Here is a 22789-nt window from a genome sequence, read left to right as displayed (position 1 = left end):
TGATCAAACCATCTTGAAGCATCATGTTGCCTGTGGCTTTCCAGAGTTTGAGACAGGAGTCCTTTCCAGCCATTAATGTGAGATGCTATATTAAATCTTGAACCCCTCTACATGTAAAACATATCTACTGCTTCTACAGTCCTTCACTCCATTTGTGATGGCAGCCCCTCCCCCCAAAAATGTTTCCCAGATCACTTTGATAATTAAATTGTCACTTTTGTGTCCCTAGCAGTTAACATGTCATTAACATCTTCATAATTATGAGTTAATAACATTTTTTCCCCAGCATGCTGATGAAATGGTGGAAAGCTTCACCCATACCTTTTCTTTTTAACAACTTGGTTACATTCTTAGAAGATAAACTAGTGGCTACTTGTTCATATACTCCTCCAGTATAGACAATATATCTCTGTTTCTTAGTTGATGGAGGGTAGAGTTGCACCCACATCCTGTTTGTTGGCTTTCCATAGACAACTGGATTGCAACTGTGGGAACAGAATGCTAAACCAGATGAGCCTTTTGTCAGATCCAGAAGGGATCTTTTTATGTTTTCTTTGGATAAATGGAGAAAAAGAAAGCCTAACAAGAGAGTGTGTGTGTGTGTGTGTGTGTGTGTGTGTGTGTGTGTGTGGTGAGATTGACACGTGGAACATATGCTTGGACGTTGCTATAGCTTATACAGTGGGTTCTCAGTGTGAGCAGAATAATTGCAAAAGTACTTTATATCCTGAATAGTCCAAGTATTGGAGGTGACTGAAGTACTTGTGGATGTGATTTCAAAATTATTATCATTTTGCCATAGAAACAGCCCTATTCTGAAAATGGAGTAGAAATTATTTCTTCTATATTACCATGCTCCCAACTGCATCTCAGCCTGAGTAAAGCTGTTCTTCATTGCTGGTTCTATTTGTTTGTGTCAAGCCTCCAGTGGCATAATTTTCTCTTCCACTCCTTTCTCCATGAATGCCTCAGCAGGCTGCCTGCAGCTACAGCATGTATAATTACACATACAGACAGCATTGCCAGTTTGACTATGAATCATCTTTATGATCTCTCTGTTTCACAGGGAAGGGAACACATTATTTAAAAGCAGTTCTTGGAGAAGTTACTTTTTGGATTACACTGGCCGAGCTAGCTGGGGGAGCCTGAGAGGTGTAGTCCCAAGAAAGTAAGTTTCCCAAGCTCTATTGTAAGTCTCAGTAGGAAGAAAAGGTTGTTGGCACATGAGTTGATATGTGGGACAGCCACCACTTTGGCCCAGAGTAAAGGAATGGGGTCAAATCTCCTTGTTTTGAGAGTTTCTTTTGCTTGCTTCCTCACCAAGGATGTATTTCCCTTCCTATTTAATTCCTGTATTCAGAAATGTTCTCTCTGTTCTGTGAGAATACAAGGGTTTCTACACAATTTTCAATCACCATTTGTACTTCAGAACTTTAGAGAAATTTCATTTGCACAAAAATACATGTGGTTTTCCTCTGGAGAGAATATTTATTCTGCACAAAATACACTGATTTCTGTGGTACGTGGTTTTTCTGTGCCAGAATTTGTGCATATGTGCAGACTGGAAAAAGTTGTGGAAAATTGCATAAGCCTCATGTCTATTTGCACATAAATAATTTTCCTCCCCAACAAACCCCTGAAGGTGTGAAGAATCATCTTTATTTCAAGGTGTACTTGTTCTTGTGTTTGTGGTTGTGTTTGTCTTTGTGTTTGTCTGAAACAATGAGACACCTTTTTTCATGGAGTGTGTGAATATGAATCAATATTTTGCACATCTTAACTCCCAATGTACAACTGAACTGGTGGCTTCATTACTTTATTATTATTGTGTGCCTTCAAGTCATTTCTGGCTTATTGGGTCCCTAAGTCATGAAGTTTTCTTGGCAGAATTTTGCTTTCTCTGAGGCAGAGAGTGTGACTTGCATAGGGTCACCCAGTGGGTTTCAGTACCTGAGCAGGGATTCAAACCCTCACCTCCCAGTGTCCTAGTCCAACACTCAAACCACTACTCCATGCTGGCTATCTTTGTTACTTTTGTGAAGTAAATTTCTGCTTTTGGTTTTCTTGAAAAAGAATAATTAGTTCAATGCAATGTAGAAAGTCCAGATGGTGGGGAACCCAATGGCAAGCCATTATGCCCTTGACCTAACCTTATGCCTTGGCTACACCAGAAGATACTATCCTCTTGCCAGTGATGATCCACTTGCCAATCTGCTCAGTTTTTGTACATGGAATGGGGAAATCTGTCATCTTGTCACAGGACACGAAATGACTTGGTCCCTTCTTGAAGTCACTGTCCAGTTTATCTTTTTACCTACTTTCAGCCACTTATGTGTGACTCTGGTGTGTGTGTGGGGGGGGGGGGGGAGGCGGGAGAGAGAGAGATCATCTGTCTCCTCAACTCCTTCTTTTGGTGTCCCTGCCCATTAATAGATGAAGACTATTTTGAAAATTGTCACTTGCACATAAAACTGTTCCCAGTAGACAAAAAGAGCATGCATCATATGTTCTTGTAGGTTTGCTCTTTAAAAAAAAAATAGAACTCACAGAGCCAAGGAGCACAATTTGGAAAAGAATGAATCTTCTATCACCTTTTATTTTATGCAACTTTGCATATACTTAGCTAAGTAGCAGTGGGGCTAAGAAACTCTGTTAGTGAATTGCGAAGGTGCATGTCAGCATACTGGCAAGAGTGTCTGCTGTGCATTGATGCTAGAGATGCCCATTGATGCTGAATGTGCAGTCCTGTGTTGCATTGGTCCCATTGTGCATTGATCCCATTGTACAATATTCACTTTGTTGGCTGTGCTATGTAATAATTTAGCAACAGCCCTCTACCTGATCTGAATGTTACAAAATGACCTGATGTTAATTCCTGTGTATGTAAGGCCTGGTACATACCGCCAATAAGCGGCGTACCAGGGACAATACTAGGGTACCTAACCTTAATACATATGGATAGCATAACAATGGCAGCTCCCTGTGTACATGGGCACCTCCATTGTTACGTAAGCACCACGTGACATCCACACATTGCCACACAGCGCTTACATAACAAGTGTGCCAGTGGCGCACTTGTTACACTGCCCCTGTGGCTTAAAAAGAACCAGCGTTTCTTGGTTTATTTTTCCGCCAGAGGTAAGCTGCATGGTTTGGCGGCTGTGGCTTCCCTCTGGAGGAAAAATAGGCGCCGGCAGGCCGGCATTTTTCTGCGATCTTTACTGCGCCTTTCACTTTTGAAGACTTCCATACAGGATTCTGGTCAGTGTTGTTTGCTCCGTAATCCTCCCCCCAAAAGAGTATTTTTCTCTCATTGCAGGGGTATCTTGTGCCCTTTCTATTAGACTGGTCTTTTTGATGTTAGGTATCCTTATGGCATATTTGTAAAACTGACAAAATAGTATCAATATAGAGCTCTTTCTGTGAAAGCAGAATATTGGTGACACAATAGACCACCAAGAAAGGCAAAAATCAACTGTGTGAAAAATGAACCATTACAACAGTCTGCTTCCTTCTTTTGACATAAAGCTGGCAATAGAATGACTTGGATATCAATTATTTTTGCTGTGTATTGCACTGAGATGGATGTAAAAACAACTGAGCTCTGCCTTTAGTGACTCTTGAAGCATGTTATCGCTTAGTAACAGTTCTTGGCAGAATTTACTACAATTATGAAACAGCAACACCCCCAGCCCTCAACATACATAGCTTAATAATGCATTGTAGAAGCTTTATGGTTCATGAAACTAAGTGCAAAATTAATCCACACGGTACAAATACAGTGTTAAAAGTACATAATGGAGCAATTATATAAAAGTAGGAGGAGTGAGAACAAGAACACCAACAATGTAGTATGTAACAAATTGTTTCAATATATTCTTTTTTAAAAGTGAGAATGCTTGAATGAGGCCTCTCCATTAATTAATGCTGTGACTATTAATGAGTTTTAAAAGCTGAAGGACCACATTAGATTATCTTTCTGTTCTAGAAGTCATTTTAGATTTTATAGTACCACATTTCTTTCCCTCAGTTTGTTCTTCCTAAAACTGAGAAATATTTTTATTGGGCTATTTCATATGTGGACAACAGGGTATAAGGGGAATGCTCATATTAATAAACTCAGTCCAGAGTCAGTTATGGTTTAATATTTGTAATTGTGATATAAAATCATCCTTGGATATGTGCAAGAGGCACATATAGTAATTGGTATGTGGATGATGGAATTTTTCTGAATAGATTGTTCCTGAGAACTTATTATTGTTGTTATTATTAAGCTTTATTTATAGAGCGCTGTAAATTTATACAGCGCTGTACATATAATCAGTTACGAATAGAATAGAATAGAATAGAACAGAATAGAATAAACCTGCCTAAGGCATACATTCTACTAAAATAATTTAACAAAATATATGTTAATACATATTAACATTAAATAATAAATATAGCAAGCAATTAAAAATAAACCTACAATAACAATCAAGTGGTGTCTGAGAATGCTTCCCTGAACAGTATTGTCTGTAACTCAGTTTTAAAGCTGGGTAAAGAGGTGATGCACCATGCTTGAGAGACGGAAGGAGGTTCCAAGAGTGAGGAGCAGCCAGTGAAAGGGTGTGGATCGGGGCTGGAGAAGAGAAAATCTTTGGCTAGGACAACAGTCCTTGATTCCCAGAATGGAGGGTATGAATGGGAAGGTAAGGGGAAAGAAGCTCCGATAAATAAGAAGGGGCCAGCCTATGCAGAGCTTTAAAAGTCATCAACAGCAGGTTGTAACGGATACAGAAAGGGAGGGGGAGCCAATGGAGGGATGACATTAAAGGAGAAATATGGTCAAAATGATGAGCAGAACTGATGATGCGTGTAGCTGAATACTGGACAGAAATTAAACGATGGAGATGAGAAAGAGGAAGCCCCACCAGAAGGAGGTTGTAAAAATCTAGTCACATGACTATTAAGGCAAGGACCAGGATCTTGGCAGTGGAGGCTGAAAGAAATTTTAGCAATATTGTAAAGAAAGAATCTACATGCCTTGGCTGTAGCCTGAATCTGGGGGTACCCGACAGAGAGGAATAAAAAGTGAAACCAAGACTGCAGGCTTCCTGCACAGGTCGAATAGAGATATTGTCAACAAGAATAGAAAAGGAATATTGAATGGTAGGCTTCGGTGGAAAAACAAGAAGCTCAGTCAACTTCTCTATTTGAAGGCATAGTTCAAGGTGTTCTCTAATTTGAATCATAGCAAGTTTTCTAAGAATAAAATAAAAATCAAGACACCCTATCAAAATGGCCAGCCACTGTGAGATGTTGGTGATGATGATGATCATCATCATCATCATACATTTTGGATTTTTCTTGTAGGATGTTCCTTTGTACAAGTGTCATGACAAGGAACCAGAGGGAAAAAGCAGGGCAGCGGTCAATCCCTAACTCATAAAATTATAGGATGCTAATTGATACTGATTGAGATTTTTGATCTATCTTGGCCAGTATTGTCAACTCAGCTATGCAGACCTAGATTTCAATCTGGATTTTAATTTAAAGTTTCATTTCTTTGAAACACTGGCTAGAATGAAAACTGTTCAGGTAACTTGTAGAATTGAAGCCAGTTAGATGATACAGTTGGTCCTGTGTATCCATGGATTCTTTATCCACAGATTCAAGCATTCATGGTTTGAAAACATTTAAAAAAAAATATAGATTCACTTTTTTACTACTCCTTTCTACATAATGGGGCTTGAGCTTGAAGTTAACACTCCATCCCCCGCTACATTTGATCAGGTTTTTTTTGGAATCTATATATAAATTCACTAAAATTTGTAATAACCCTTTTTTGCTCACTGCCTTTGTTTTGTGGAAGAAATGGAGGCATCTCTTGGCTCCCTACCCTTCCCCTTTACGGCCTTTTCTTACTCACCCTCTTTTCCAGAGCCCAGAAAAATATGCACAATTTCAAGGTTGGGAGGTTTATGGCCTGTATACAGTTAGGGACCTGTTCCACAATGGGACGACTATCACAACAGAGTAACTAATCTGTGCTCTGGGCCCTGGTCATCAGAACTGGTATCAAATAATAAATATACAATTATTCTTAAAGAAACTGCTTCAGATACAGGAATATCCTTGCCCACTTACTTTTTTTGAAAACATGTGCGTCTCTCCGGCTATATATTCTAAAGGCCAAATAGCATGTATATATAATTGTCTGCTAGAAGAAACATTTGGGAACTCAACGCTTCATGAGGCAGGATGGGAAGCAGAACTTTCCATTTCAAATGAAGGTAAGCCCTGGGCAAATATATGGACATATTTACCATTTAAAACTAGGTCCATTGCCATTAAAGAGAATACTATCAAGTTGGTCCATCAGTGGTACCTTACCCCAATCAAATTGGCTCGTATGTCTACCAATGCTAATCCAAAATGCAGGAGGGGTTGTGAAGTTAGGGGAACCTTTGTACATATGTGGCTGGATTGTCCCTTAGTGTATGAGTACTGGACAGAAATTTTACAACTGATCTCCAAGATCATTAAACAAAGTATGCAATTATCACCACTTCTGCTCCTGTTCTCCATTTTTATGAATGAAAATAAAGCCCTGCAGCATAAAGAACTTATTAGTTTGCTTCTGGCTGTTGCTGTGCTTGAGATAGCCAAGAACTGGAAAATTGGAAAGTTGAATATTGCAGGATGGTGGACTAGACTCTGGGACTTGTGGTTAATGGAGAAAATGGCAGATAATAACAGCAGAGAGGCATACACTCTGGATTGACCTTTCATAAGATTTGGCACCCATTTATTGAATACATTCAGCAAGACTTAGTCTCTACACATCCCCCAATTTTAGCTAATTTTTTGTGGAAAGATGCCTTTCAGGATCCCTGAATACACACCTTTTATCTATAATTTTCAGGGCCTTATCTGGGTTATTGTCTTAGCTAAAAGCTAAACCTTGATTTTGCCATTTTATATAAGGGGCACCAGTTTATTATGCCATTGTATACGATGGGACTTGAGCATCCACAGATTTTGGTATCTAGGATGTGTGTGTCCTGGAACCAAACCCTAGAAGTTACAAATACCTATTGTATCAGCTTTTTGGAGAGAGGCGTGTCTGCTCTTCTTAGGTTGAGCTGATATATATTCAGACCATGGATGATCCATCCTCCTGATCCATGGATACAGAAGGCTAACTGTATAGAAATCCTGAATAGCTATTTATAATTTCCTCAATCTCTGTGTATGGTAGGATGGGATAAGCAAAGGACGATGTATATGCAAGCCCTAAGCATTTATTTCTAATTCTTTCACCATGCCGGAAAATATTTGTAAAACATTAATCACATTAATCCTTATAAGTAATTAGACTAGGTTTTGACTCAGCTCTGTGAAACCAGCTTGTTCTGCCAGGCTTGTCTTGACAGCTCCTGCTTAACATTTAAGATTTTAAGTGAATTCATGCTTCTTGAAGCTGCGTAATTAATAAGTCTTCAGAAATAGAACAAAGACTGACAGTGTTTAGACAAGAAAGAGAAGACCAACAGGTTTGATTAATTGGAGTTTGAGAAACTGGGTAATTGGTGTTTACAAACCATATTAAAGCATGTGTGCCTCTGTGTGTGTGTGTATTTTAAACAGATGCAACTTCATTCTGAAGTCAAAGTGCAGAATTAATAATGAATTCCATGATACTGTGAAGTAGACTCTTAATATCACTTCCTGGTTTTGACTGTTTGAAAAGGTCAGTTGTATTCACATCTAGCTATTTTGTTTAGCCCCATAAAGCATAGGATTTACATGTTGGTGGACTGTTAAGTCTTAAATGTGGCATAGCTTCGCCCTGTAATTTGAAATTTTACCTATTAAGGAAAAGGAAAAATTCCTGAAGATAAAAGGTGGAAAGAATGAAAGAGAAAGGGCTGAAACCAGTGCTGCATTGGTGCTTCCATGTTAGTACACCAGAACTTTCTTCCCTTATCTTACCCACTTGCATCCATGGCTTGGAAACAGGCTTCATATTGTGTCCAAGCTCTCTGGAGCAGGTTTTAAGAGCTGTCTTGGGAAGGGAAGAGGAATTTCTTTCCACAGTAACCCCAGGAAAAATTAGAAGACCATGCTCATGAATCAAGGATTCAGCTTTATTGAAAGAAAAGCATTTCTGTCTCACACCCTTGATAACCACTCTTGATAGCTGTTGTACAGAATGAGAGCCCTGAGCCAGTGGTTCATATGCTTTTATAAAGTTTTCAGATAGTTTGCAAAGCTCTCACACACTGTGTGTGTGCTGAGGTAATTTCTTACCTAGGTATGCATTTCATATTGATGTTTTAGTTATCTGTCATGCCAAGTATCAGGCTGGCCATGTTTTTCTCTGAGTGAGCAACCTTTGCTGTTGGGAAGCCCCTGTATTCCTCTATTCTGGTGATGAACAAGATATGCTGAATGTAACTTTCACTTGATGCTTAGCAGTTTCTTGCAGCATTCCCTATTAGCCATAGCAAATATTATTATGTTGAAATAGCATCTTTAGCAAAAGCCAAAGCAAAGCCATGTTAAATTCCTTCCCCTTCAGAAGATCAGACACACACACACACACACTCGTAATTCCAATGATAAAAGCAATTCCATCAGCAGGTACTCTGTTGTATTGTTGTGATCATTTATACAGGAGTGGCAAAGTAATACATTTGTCATCCCCATTCCTTTTAGTATCATCCTGAAAATATAATGAAATACTGAAGTTCAGCAATGTAAGACCAACAGTCTAATAGGAAAGGCAGCGCAAAAAAAATCTCTCCATCCACATCCAACAAATGGCAATTAATTCATAATCATCTAGGGTTCATAAAACTATAGGGTATACCAACTAAGAAGCAAAGTTCATCTACCAGAGATATCTGCATAGATCTAATTAAATTCCAGGTAGCTGTCAGGTTCATTCCCTTAAAACAGACAAAAGTTGTAAGTCATTGATATAAAGACATGTCATGTACTCCAATGTGGAAAGCAGTCGGTGTGATCCATAGCTCTGTGGAATTCTGATGCATGTAAAAGCTTTACAGTGAGAGTGGCTACTGATAACTCTTGTGTATTATGTGTACCTGAATTCCTGGCTTACAGGGAAGTTGATCAGAAATCCCATAGATTCCCATGTCATTTGTTCTTGAGGATTCTATAAATTAAGAGATCTGGCAAAATCCTTGGGCTTCAATTTAGCTTCATAGCTAGATGGAAAATTATTGAATTAGCCAGAGTTTCAGAAACACTTCAGAAATCCTTTAAGAACTCAGCCTGAACAGTGTCTAATACTATTTGACTTTTCATAGCAAATTTTTGCCCTGCAGATGTGAAGTTAATATAAGCCCAGCAAGGTCTCCTATGATATAGCATGCTTTAGAGCAAAGAATATAGGGATCTATAGAATTTATAGTATTGATTAACAGAGGCCCGGTACATACCTGTAAAATGGTCTGGGCTGGCAGCGACCTTTTTTCTGCCAGAGGGAAGCTGCAGCCGCCAAACCTCGTGGCTTCCTGCCATCAGAAAAAAACCCCTGCAAAAAGCGGGTTCTTCTTAAGCCTCAGTGGCGGCGTAACAAGTGTGCACTGGTGCACTCATTACGTAAGCGCTGCACAGCGCCATGCAGACACCGTGTGGCACTTACGTAACAATGGCAGCGCCCATGTATACAGGGTTACGCCCTCGTCACATGCAAGAGTTACGAGGCATGTGGGTGCTCCGCCTCCCAGGCAACCCTCGCCCTTGATGAGGGCATCAGAAAGGCCTGTCTGTTCCGGGCCAGAGTAAAATTAACCAGTAGAGTTGATTAATGGTGTTAAAAGGGAAATCAATGAGAGGGAATATTAATTCTTGGTATTCTTAAAACCAAATTGCCCAGTATGCATAATGTTCAGATGTACAACAAAATATGAATTTTTTTCAGGGAAAAGAAAACTTCCTTTATGGAGAGTCCATGGGGCCCAGAAAGGAAGACTTGTTCTGATAATGGCTGGCAACAAAATCACTGTGCCTTCACTTCCATGTCAGCACATACAAATGTCTGTACATGTGAATAAAAAAAACCACGCAAGAAGAATCTTAATGCGTACATAAGTAAAGTAAATCAAAGTGGATTTTTGTTGGTATAGCGTCTATGTGTAAACATGCAGAAAGATGGTTCTATGTAGTGGTAGTGGACCTTTCTTCCATGACTTAACTGAATATAAAAGAGTCTGCTGTACTGTATATTGGAACCACTTTTGCAATTTTGAAAGAAAAAAATTAGTTGAGATCCTTTAGAAAAGGAAGAAAGGTGTATCTAATATAAAGCAGTGGACAGAACGGGTAGGAGGAGAAACAAGGGTAACAACACTCTTAAACTGTAAACTCAAAATCATGTAGACTTTCATTTCATTCATACTAGTCCTTCGCATTGAGAACAAGTGTTCCCAAACTTTCTACCGCCAAGAGTGTGTTAAGAGAGTTTTGCAAAAGGACTCAGATACAGCAGTCAATCTGCCCTGTGCAAAGGTGAAGGCAGATGGAGTTTGGGAATATCACATGGCAATTATAATTATTACAATTTTACATTGGTATCCTATCCCTCTTTGAAATTTGTTTCTTTTTTGCCACTGTAGTTTTCCTGTAACAGTGCATTCCTTTGCCTCAAGATATATTAATATATAATTCCTGTTTGAAGATTGCTAAATTGTTTGCCACAGAAATGTCCTGGTAGGAAGAAATCTGGTTGTTTTCCTTAGTTTTGGGGCTGTCATGGCAATATTTCCTCAGAAGGTAGTATTCAGACATAACCAGTGTAGGTTCTTTTCTTCACTGGTGCAATTCTGGACAAATTATATAGTGTAAATATGAAATACATAGACAACACGGTGTAGCCACTGACAACAGCATAAGGGAGGTAAGCTGTTAATGTCTAATATTTGTCATCTATTTTCCAGACATCATTCCTTCCAAATGTTTTCTTATGGTCTTCTTCCTCAGTAGAGGCATAATAGATTTTCCCTTCCTCCTCTGCATTATTTCCTATCTGCCTGGTAGCTACATTGTATCCCCTTCCTATGCACTAATTCTCTGTAAGGTTCTCTGTATTCTGTGTGAATATTTTATTTTCTTACTATTTATTATTTTATTTTACTTTATTCTATTTATATCCAACCATTCTCCTGACATGGAGCAACCCAAAATGGCTTACAACATGGCAATCAACAAAGTATACCTAAATCCTATTTTTTTTAAAAAAACACCTATAAAACAATTAAATTTACCATGTTAAAACATAGTACTTTAAAGGTATCAAATCATTTAAAACCTTAAAAAGAACATACTTATCAAATGCTTGCCCAGATAAAAAGGTCTGTACCTCTCAGCAGAATGTGAACACAGTCAGTAGAATGGTTAAACTTGATCAGGAAGGGCATGGGTCTGGGTTGGCAGGACCTGAGCAAAGATGCTGAGGACAGGGGGTCTTGGAGATGTCTCATTCATAGGGTCACTATGAGTTGAAATAGACTCGAGGACAGTTAACAACAAGAAGAAGATTAGGAATAAAGAGGGGACCATCCTGGTCTCCCATGGGAGCATTCCACAACCCAGGGATAGTCACTGGCAGCATCTACACTGCAGAATTAATGCAGTTTGACATTGCTTTAACTGCCGTGGCTCAGCTCTATGGAACTCTGGGTTTTGTAGTTTTGAGAGATACATTTAGCCTTCTCTGTCAGAGAGCTTTGGTGTCACATCAAACTATAAATCCCAGGATTCCATAGGATGGAGCCATGACACACATTTCTGCAGTGTTGCAACAACCACTTTTTTCATGTCCTCACCCAGTATGTAACAACACTATTAGAGTTTCCCTAATGCATTGTCTCTGCTCTGGACACAGAGCCAGATTTTTAGGCTCATTTGCTTGGGATTAGGTCCCATTGAATGTAATGGGACTCACTTCTGAGTAGTCATGAATAGGATTGTACTGGTAGAAATCCAAATTGAGGGTGAAATTCAGATGAAAATTGAAAAGCATTCCTAATTATTATTTATTCTCATACTGGTGCAAAACAAATTATGACTTACTGTTAGTCACTATGCATCATAAAATTAGACTGGCAGTGATTCTGTCTTATTGATTGGTACAGCAGTTTGGTGTCCTTGAGACAGAACTGTGACCAAGTCCTTGTTTTGAGGGTATTGCAGATTTCTAGGACGAAAGGAGCAGTCATTGTCTTGTGAGCATGAATAGCAAAGCTCTTCCTTGTCTTCCAGCATATGCTGGATGCAATTAGGCAGTCATCCAAAAAAATAAAAAAGGCCTTGTAAACATCCTGAATCCATGCCACATTCTGCTGCCATCAGATGCTGCCAAATGCCTAAATGAGTGTTCAGGCCAAAGAGCCTGAAAGGTATAAAGTAGATCTCTGAACAGAATGCTTTACTTGTGTAGTATATGAATAGGGAATGAACCAACCTGAAGGACTTTGTGTTAATTTTCAGAACACAGTGTTCAGCCAACCTATCCCCTTTCCTTAAGAGAGGTGTGATAGGAAACCAAATGACATCATTTTCAAGGAGAGCAATGTGGGAAGCAAGCCATCTTTGTCTGCCCTTGTCCTGTACAAATGGGCTTTAAATGCTATGTAATTCAAATTTTAATATTTGCTTGTAAAGTGTAAGTGTACATTTTGAAAGCTGATAATAGACTGTAAATACTAGAAACGTTGGCTGTAATGGCATTACCTAAACTGGGCAATTTATTTGTTTCTAGGTATGGCAGTGTGGTGGTAGCGTTGAAGTGCTGCCTTGCTCTAGGATTGCCCATATTGAACGAGCTCATAAACCGTATACAGAAGACCTAACTACTCATGTCCGAAGAAATGCACTAAGAGTGGCCGAAGTCTGGATGGATGAATTCAAAAGTCATGTTTATATGGCTTGGAATATTCCCCAAGAGGTGGGTTGTGAATAAATGGTGCTATGGCCAAGAAGCCTTAATTACACTTCACTAACAAGTTCACAAGTTGCTGTACTGGCAGTTGGCCCCCTGCATGCCCACATAGAGTATATCTATCATGGGAGCCAGTAGACTATTGCTAACTGTAAATAAGAGCATTCCAGTCTGAGAAACAGTTTGGAAAACTCCCCCCTCCATTTTGGTTTGAGAATGGAGTCATTAGGGAACTGAAGAAACAATTTTACATACTGACATGCCAGGCCAGTTGTCCAGCATTCAGACTGAACAATCTGGCACCAAAGCAAACATATGCCTTACCATTTATAGCATCTTTTGAAAACCTGCCTAGCAGCAGCAAACAACATATAAGAGCACACTAAATATTTATTAGCCTATCATTGAACCATAGTCATTAAATAGTGATAAAATTATCAAAGTGAGGACAAAGTAAAAACTATTTACATTTACATTTCAGATTGTTACTGTTATTAATAAAAAGTATAAATTAGTCAGTGGTGGAGTCAGAGTGTTTGGGAAATGCTTTTCTTTGAGATTCATAAGAGGTTAATAACTCTGCAGCTTCCCAAATATTCCCTGGTTATGCACAGCTTTCCTTCAGCATGTCTGTACCTTACTTTGGTCTCATGGTCACCTTTCCACATCAGAACCTAACAGAAAATGCACGTAGCTTGAGGAAAGAAGCTACACTGATCCTCATCTGAAGGATCATCAGTAGGGAGCAGTCCACCTTACTGCTGTGTATTAAAACCACCAAAAGAAAAGAAACCTGCAGCAAAAACAAAACATGTCAAAATTGCCACCTACCAAAGTAAGAAGAAGGAACACCAGATTAGGAATATCAAGCTTCTTCATTAGGCTGAAAAAATCGGATTGAATACAGAGTTTCTGACAGTCAAGAAAAACTGAGTGGGGTATATATACTGTTGGTTGAGAGGAAGCGATTTGCATGTTAATCTGTGTATTGTTCTATTGTTGAATGGCTAGATACCCTGAGACCTTGCCATTCAAGAACAGAACAATACACAGATTAACATGCAAATCACTTCCTCTCAACTAACAGTATATATACTCCACTCTCTTCCATGCCAGCATTCTCTGAAGATGTCAGCCACAGCTGCTGGCTAAACAGGAATAAACTACATAGAGTCATAGAGGTGGAAGAAGCCAAAAGGGCCATCCAGGCCAACTCCCTGTAAGGATATCTGCTCAAATTTTGGGGAATATTAATTAGCTCAATACACCAATATAGGGCTCCTTACAAGTACCCTTGTTGGATCGAATCCCAGCAGTGTTTACGAAGGGACCAGAACTTCCAGGAACTGAGGCAAAGGCAAAGTCTTTGAATTTTAATCTAGTTTATTGATGCACAGGGGGACACACTCACACACATACATTCACTCATGCAGTCACTCAAGGCTAATAGAAGAAAGGGAGGAAAAATGGAAAGAGAACACAAGGCCTGCTAATGGAAATACTTGCCTGCAATGGTTTCCCTCGGAATCAAGGTAGCTGCAGCAACACTGAAGGAAAAAAGGGGAAAGGGGTGTGTGGAACCAGGAGAAGCAGACTGACAGAGTGCCTGCCTGCCACCAACATGGAACTTCGAACAAAGGAAAAACTGGACTTTAAATAGGTTCCTAGTCACGTAGTCAGTGGAGGCTTTTGTCCTACCTCAAAAGGGAAACCAAATTTACACATCACTTGATCCATAGGCATCCTTTGTCATGGGAAAATGATTGCTACCGGAATGGCTTGTCTCTGTAAATCTGTCTCCTAGGTGTGAAGGAAATCTTCCTATTTGCAACTCCTAGCTGGTGCCTATGTGGTCTCTCCGCTTTCAGGTCATGGCAGCCAAGGGACAGCTCCCATAATGCCTCTCATTAGGGTCATCAGGAGACATACTTCACCCTATAGATGCAGAACTTGCTTGGAGGCCTCTATGATCAAGTGATGCCAGGGAAAAGGGGCCACCTGATTACCTCCACAGATGCATTTTGGGATAGGGATTTTGGAGGTATTTTTATAAAATTCCAGACTTGATAACTTCCCTGCCATGCAGGAAGACACAATGAAAGCAATCCCAACAAATGGCCATCTAGCCTCTGCTTAAGAACCTCCAAAGAAGAAGAAAACTTTACTTCACTCTGAGGCAGCATATTCGACTGTTGAAACACTCTTACCATCAGAAAGTTCTTTGTATTGTTTAGGTGGAATCTCTTTTCCTTCAGTTTGCATCCATTGCTCCATGTCCTAGTCCCCAGAGTAACAGAAAACAAGCTTCTTCCATCCTCATGATGACATCCCTTCAAACATGGCTATAATGTCACCCCCCGCCCACTTAACCTTCTCTTCTCCAGGTTAAACATATCCATTTCCCTATGTTGCTTCTCATAGGGCATGGTTTTCAGGCCATTTTCCCCAAACCAATGTCCTTTAGCTAATACTACTACTTTATCACCCCTATCCAACACCCCTGTCCAAGGAGTTAAAGAATTACATCTTGCGGATGCCTAGTCAGAGAAGAGTGAACTAGAGATAGTTTAAAAAACAGAGATAAGGAGCCTACAAAAGCAACTCTAGGGTCCTTAATGAAGAGAAGTTTCTTTAGATTGGAGCTGACATCCTCAGAAGGAAAACTTGTCAACAAGACTTTATTCACACAGCAGAAATAATGCAATTTAACGCACTTTAACTGCCATGGCTCGTGCTATGGAATTATGGGAGTTGTAGTTTTGTGAGATTTTTAGCCTTTCTGATAAAGAGCTCTGATGCCATAAGAAACTACAGTTCCAAGAATTCCATTCCATAGCATTGAATCATGGCAGTTAAAGTGGTGTCAAAGTGGATAATTTCTGCAGTGCAGATGCAGCCCAAGTTAACATTCTATACCATCTATGTTTATACAGTAGCTTGTCAGAACAGCACTGTTCTGTGTAGCACATGGCTTTCCAAGCCCATGTTTCAGGGATGTCATTTCTTCTTCAAGAGGTAACTCTGCTTCCTCCCAAAAGGAGGGTATATTTTGCAAGGAGACCTTTGTTGCTTAGAACTGTGGATGTAAAACAGGGTTAACAGATATTTCTGCATATTCCTGTGAAAAGAAAAGCATTAAATGAAAAAAAAATCTAGATGTACAAAAAAAATCCCAGCACTATCTTTTTCTTAGCAGGCAATATTTTTAAACAATTTAGTAACCAAATATTGTACACCTAACCTGTACTTTCAATTTTATATTTTTCCAGATGTGCAAGTATTGGTATGTAATTACTTTGGCAAATATGGCATTAATCCTGGTTTACAAGATCAAATACAGTCACCCTTCCTTTCTCATGGACTTGAGATCCACGGTCTTGAATATTCATGGAGGGGCAACCTCTGTTATTTTCAATGGGACATGCCCCCTGTGCACGCACATGGGCACGCACCCCATTCAAGCCTATGGGCTTGAATATCTATGAGTCTCCATTTTCGCGGGAGGGGGTCTGGAACAGATCCCTCACGAAAACGGAGGGCTGACTGTATATCTGTTTGTATACTAATTATAGTTTATAACCTGCAACAGCAACAAAATCACTATAGGTTAGAAAACTGAAAATGGGTTTTTATCTCATCATTGTGTTAAAATAAATTACAGATTCAAATGCTTGTATATTAAGGAATAAGAACCAGAGTATTTCTTAATCAAGTCAGTATGTCTTTCAAAAGTGATCTTTGAGTGGTCTATGTTGAGAGGCATTTTTACTGACGAAAGAAATGAATGGGAACCATGTAACAAGAAATGTGTTGCTTATCTATACCTTTAGTTGATTAACCCTGATACCAGCTTTTTTGCAAGATTAATTTTCCAAATGCCAGTTACATTATCATGAAGGCATTTTCCCTCTTTCTTGCTATCGCCATCTTTGCCAATACTAGTAAAAGGGTAACAAAGAACTTTGTGGAACAAGTTTATTTCAGAGTATAGAAGCACAGACAGACAATAAGAAAAGAAATTTCTGGGTCGTAATATCATTTACATAATGCAATGTGGGAGCTTGTCAAAGGCTAACTATTCTCCTAGTTCCTCTTTCTTTACACTTTTGGTACCATCAATTCTGGGTCCACGTGGCAAGCATTCATGCACTGCGTCAATCTTTGACAAGCCTAGAATGGAAGGTTATATAGCACGCAGGTTCTTATTACCTAAACAAGGCTCTCTAATCTACCAGAAGATAATATTTTTATGTACAGTTTATTTATTTTGTATTTTGTTTGAATATTTTGAGCTTTGCGCAGGGATATAATCTACAGTAAAAATGTCTCATTTTACTTCCTGTCAAACAGTGGACCAGAATTTGCATTTAGATGCCTCTCTAGTAATCTTCGCTGTATAGCTATAATGAGATAAATTATTGATCTCCACTTACAGCCTCTTTATGGAACTCATGTATCTTCAACTCCACAGAACTGTATTACGCAAGCCAAGGCTTACCAATAAAATGTAATAAAAAGGAGGGGGGCAGAATTTTGCAAATGCATTTAATAAAAGCATTTGCTGAAATGTTCATATCAACAACAACAACAAAAAGGCTGGCCAACAGTTGAAAAGGGTGAACAGGATTTCTATTCTATGCAATGAAAAAAGAAAGGCGAATACCATAATTTACTGGCTAATGGAATCTGTAAAATAGGCTATAGTTTTGCCAACAGAAATGTAGTTTCCAGGACTACTTACTGTTCAGCACTCTTTGTTTCAGAATCAGTAAATGGCTTTAAAGGAATTATTCTTGCAGAAGCTTATTTAAAAATCCACTGAAGCTAGTGGGGATTTTTCCATTGATTAAGTAAGGACCCTGGATTGGGCTCCCAAATTACAGTGATTTTTAAAAAATCTTTAAACACGTGATTTTGTATGAACAGCTATTGAATGTAGAAAGTGAAGTATTTTAATTGCCTTGTGGTGCATATCCCTCTGTAGCTGTATTTTGGTGAACTGTACAAAGCATGGGACAAAATGATAACATGAACACTGTGACTGTGAATAATCTCTCTGACATTTTGTTGTTGTTGTTGCATTTGCACAGGATTCTGGAATCGACATTGGTGATATTTCTGAGAGGAAAGCTTTGAGAAAAAAGCTGCAGTGCAAGACCTTTAGGTGGTATCTTGTCAGCGTGTACCCAGAAATGAGAATGTACTCAGACACTGTGGCCTACGGGGTGGTAAGAATCCTGTTTTATTTACCTTGATTGTTCATAGGAAGACAGCAGGGCAGAAAACTTCTTACAGATGGAGTATTCTTCCATGTTAAAGGCCTTGAGACGAACTGTGGGCCATTTATTAACTGAGTAGCTTGTGGTTATTAGGTACAAGGTGACAATACTATTATGCTTGGCAGATACATTTTCTCTTTTGCTGTAGTACTTTATTTATGTCCTTATATTACAAAAACTTGATTGAATTTTCAGAATGTGCTAATTTGAAATGTTGTTGTTGTTTGTTTATAATGCCTTTTTCATCAAACATCAACATATGCAATCAAAGAGAAGAGCAATAAAACATAACACTGTAAATATAAATGAAAAGAAATCCTCAACATCACACCAGTATTTACTTATCTCAGCACCCTCAGGCACAATTTAGCAGCTTAATCAGGCAAATTAAACAGGAAGGTCTTCAACACTTTACCAAAATGGGTGAGATCCTCCTCCAGCTGGAGGTCCAAAAGAAGACCATTCCACAGATGCAGAACCAGGTCTTGAAAGACCCACAGCCTTGAAAGGGCTGTGTGCATCAGTGGAATAGACACTTTGCCTCTGCCTGCAGATTCGTAGATAACACATACTATAATGATCCTACATTCATCTGTTATCCTCACTACAGGCTAGTCCCATTGCAAAACTGGATCTACCAGTTCATCTCCTTGCACAAATAAGCGTTTCCTATGCCTTTGTGCACCAACGACCAGTGCTAAAACTTCAACTTCATCCCCATACACAAAGGATTTCTAATTTGAATTTACATCCTTACACACCAATGGCATATATATCTCTGTGTCTGGCTTCCTCTCCACCAAATGCATCTGAGGAAGTAGACTGCCAATTTATTTATTTCAGTTAGTCTCAAAGGTGCCTCAAGATCTCTCTTCTAATGATACTAGATGATCTGTCAGATTCGGAGGCGGGGGGGGGGGGGGTACTGGTGCTGCAGTGGTTAAATGCCTGTACTGCAGCCATTCACTCGAAACCACAAGGTTGCGAGTTCAAGACCAGGAAAAGGGCCCAAGCTCGACTCAGGCTTGCATCCTTCCGAGGTCGCTAAAATGAGTACCCAGACTGTTGGGGGCAAATTAGCTTACTTGCTAATTAGCTTACTTGCTGTTCACCGCTATGATCTTTGGAATAGCGGTATATAAATAAAACAAATTATTATTATTATTATTATTATTATTATTATTATTATTATTGTTGTTGTGCAAGATTTTAAATACCAGAACCAAAGGTTGAAATTAACTTTGGACCAAACTTGTAGCCAGAAAAGAGATGTATGGGAAGAAGAGTGGGAATATTTAAGGAAACATAACACAATCCAAAGAGCACTGTTCTGGATTAAAACCAGAGGAACAAGAGAACAGGAAGGAGGGAAGAAAGCAGATGGACAGATTCAGTGGTCAAAAACCTTCAAATCCTATGGATGTTCAAAAGATGGAAATTACATGCTTTAGCTGTCACCCTGCTAAAGGGGTCAAAGGACGAATGGTAACCCAGCAGGATTCCTAGGTTTCTGGCAACTGAGAAAGGAACCCTGTGCAACCCTGTAAACACAGTGGAGGTAGTGAAAGTGGGACTACTCTGTGGTCAGGATGAAACACCAAAATCTCAGTTTTATCACTATTCATCTTAAGACAGTGGGTGGTCATACACAAGAAAACACTCAACAGATAGCCTATTACAGACTTCTACACAGAGGAATGAGTTTATTGGAAACTGGAAAATCAGCTGCATAAATGTGATACTGAAAACCCAATACTGAAATAAGAAATCCAAGAGGAGGGATGATATGTGTGTGTGTGTGTGTGTGAATGATCCTAAACCGATCCTTGTGGCACCCTACAGTTACAGGGAATGTTTTTGACATAGATCTCCAAAATGAAAGAGAAAATGAATGATCACATGCAAAAGATTTAAAGCAGTACAACAAAGCATTCCCCATCATTTCTTATGATGCCATCTGTAATGGTAGGATCTGACGGTCCAAAGTATCAAAGGCTATAAAAAGATTTAACAGGATCAAATAGATGTTAGATGCTGAGCCTGTGCCACTGGATTATTATTTACTACATGAGTCATGTTTATTCGGTACCGTGACCTGTATGAAACCCTGATTGAAATGAGTCAAGAAGACTGTGTGTAGTCAGATAAGCATCAATTGGGAAAGGTCAGCTCTCCAAAATTTTAGAAAGAAATGAGCGAAGAGACACAGGCCAATAATTAGCACAAAGTGAAGGATCCAGGCAAGGTTTCTTTAATAGAGGATGCAAGACAGCTTAAAGCAGCCCAGGAAAATACCCTTTGGAAAGGAACAATTCATCAAGTGAATATACAGTTGACCCTCAATATTCATGGATTTTTTTATTCCAGATTCAACCATCCAAAACTTTAAAATATTTTACAAAATATTAATTCCAAAAAGCAAACCTAGAGTTCACCATTTTATATAAGGCATATCATTTTATTATGCCACTGTATTTAATGGGACATGAGCATCCGCGGATTTTGACATCCATGGGGGTCCTGGAGCCAAACCTCAGCGGATACCAAGGGCCCACTGTATAAGGCAGAAGCAGAGGTAAAGGACTGCATAAAGAAGGGAAGGAAAGAGTGCAGTAAGTGGAAAGAGAAAGAAGACAATACAATCTGACCCATGACTGCCTCTGCAACAAGAGGAAAATGACACTTTGCCTGTGATGGTAAAAGCAAGGCCTGCGCCAAAGGCTGTGGTAGATCAACCAATGGCAACTGAGGTGGAGATCCATCCACCAAAAATAATTTAATAATTGAGGTCACCTTCTCGTTAAAATCACTTGCAGAGAGATCCTGAACTAAAGGACCCTTGGTGCTGTCAGCAATTGTACTCAATAAGTTATTAAAGGTGACAATTGATGAGACATACAGACTTGAGCTTGAATCTTTTCCTGCAAATAGCATTGTCAAGACTCATATACATGAGAACAATAAGTTGAACAAGCAATCCTCAAACTTTGATACAATTCCTCTGATGAATTTTTCCTCCACTACCTTTCCTACTGATAGGCAATAGTTTGCTCCATGTGCAGCTCTGGATGCAGCCAAGGTGCTGGTCAGCACTATATGACTAATTGAGTTCTTGATAGTGTCACACCTTCTAGAGACATTTTTGTTGCAGTGTTAAATTGATTAGCCAGAGCATCTGGATTTAATGCATCTTCTTTGGTACCCCCATTTCACAATTCATACCTCCACCTCTACTATGTTGGACCTAAAATGTCACTGGGAACTGACTGATGGCTTCAGAAAATAAATTCAGTGATAAATCCTGACAATACTTCATTTATATGGTGGCTGGGAAGCAGACATGGTATCTGAACTTTATAGGATAGCAGAAAATTACTTGATGTCTCTAACCTCATCCAGCCCAATATCTAGATTCCTAAACAGGAACAAATCCAAAGTTCCGCCAACTGCATGAATGGGAGGGTTTTCCACAATTTCCAAATAAGAAACTTCCAGAAAGGAGAAAAAAATCTGAGAAAATGAAGTATCTCTATGGCAATTTAAGTCCCCACAAATAATATGAACAGGATTTAAAGACACAAATGTAGATAACCACTCTTCTTCTTCTATTCTTCTTCTATTCCGGGGGGGGGGGGGGGGGGCTATAAATGTCCTTAAGCATATATCACATCACCTAATAGAAGCTTGTAAAAAGCCGCCGTCTGGCGTTTGGCCTTGGGCACGCCTGAGCTCTCCTCTTCCTCAACCCAGCAGAGGCGGTGTGGGTCCTCCAAACTCAGCCTGAGACTACAAAATCCCTCCACCAACACCTGCTCTGAGAAGAACCCAGCAGCAGAGGAAGAGTTCTGGCATTTGGCCTTGGGCACGCCTGAGCTTTCCTCCTCCTCACCCCAGCCCTCGGAGCCTGAGGCGGCGTGGTTTTTTGTTTTTTTCCCCTCCCCCATATGGAAGTTATTTTAACTCTTTTAAGTCATTTGTGCTTTTAGCAAGGTTATTGTATAAAGGGTATTATATATGATTATTGTTGTTGGACTTACTTGATCATACCTGAATCTTTTTAACATTTAACTTATAAAATCATTTTACTATATACATTTTTTACTAAACCAAAATTGATAGGACATATTAGATATAATAGTCTCATGTGTAAAAAGCCACCTGCAGAACAAACATGAGTCTGCTTTAGGCAAGTAGGGAAAGAAATTGTGATAAGAGTTGTTCCGTCCTTTCCCCTAACATTCGGCTACAAAAGATTAGCATGTATGGGAAGCCAAATTAATAGTCTTCTAAATGTATCTACAATGCACCAAAGTTCCACTTTCATTTGCATAGCTTCTTATAAAACATTTGAATATTTTCTCAGATATTTAGACCATGAAAAACAACAAGCATATACAAATGTGTAGTCCATTCTGATGATGATGTATGCTGTGTGTAATGTTCCAAGGTCAGATATGAATGCTAATAGGTCTTCTGATCCTGGGGATAATGCAGCCAGTTGACAGTACAGTGCACCCATATTTTACGGGGATGTGACATACACAGCTTTCAGCAT

The 22789-nt window shown here is 39.3% G+C and overlaps 1 protein-coding gene across 2 annotated transcripts in view; it reads left to right on the top strand.

Annotated features, from left to right (window-relative positions):
• GALNT18 (polypeptide N-acetylgalactosaminyltransferase 18) overlaps positions 1 to 22789 on the top strand; it is a 407674-nt gene that overhangs the window by 312620 nt on the left and 72265 nt on the right. For both annotated transcript variants that reach the window (XM_089521185.1, XM_089521184.1), the window contains exons 7-8: positions 12776 to 12961; positions 18046 to 18183. In XM_089521185.1, the coding sequence (XP_089377311.1) occupies positions 12776 to 12961; positions 18046 to 18183 (324 nt within the window). The remainder of the gene's footprint in view (positions 1 to 12775; positions 12962 to 18045; positions 18184 to 22789) is intronic.

This window comes from Sceloporus occidentalis, unplaced genomic scaffold (assembly GCF_023333645.1).
Source record: "Sceloporus occidentalis isolate IW3139 unplaced genomic scaffold, rSceOcc1.0.p SCAF_4, whole genome shotgun sequence".
In the NCBI taxonomy this organism is placed as follows: domain Eukaryota; kingdom Metazoa; phylum Chordata; class Lepidosauria; order Squamata; family Phrynosomatidae; genus Sceloporus; species Sceloporus occidentalis.
Note: the sequence above shows the minus strand (reverse complement) of the source record. Positions and strands in the feature narration are given on the sequence as shown.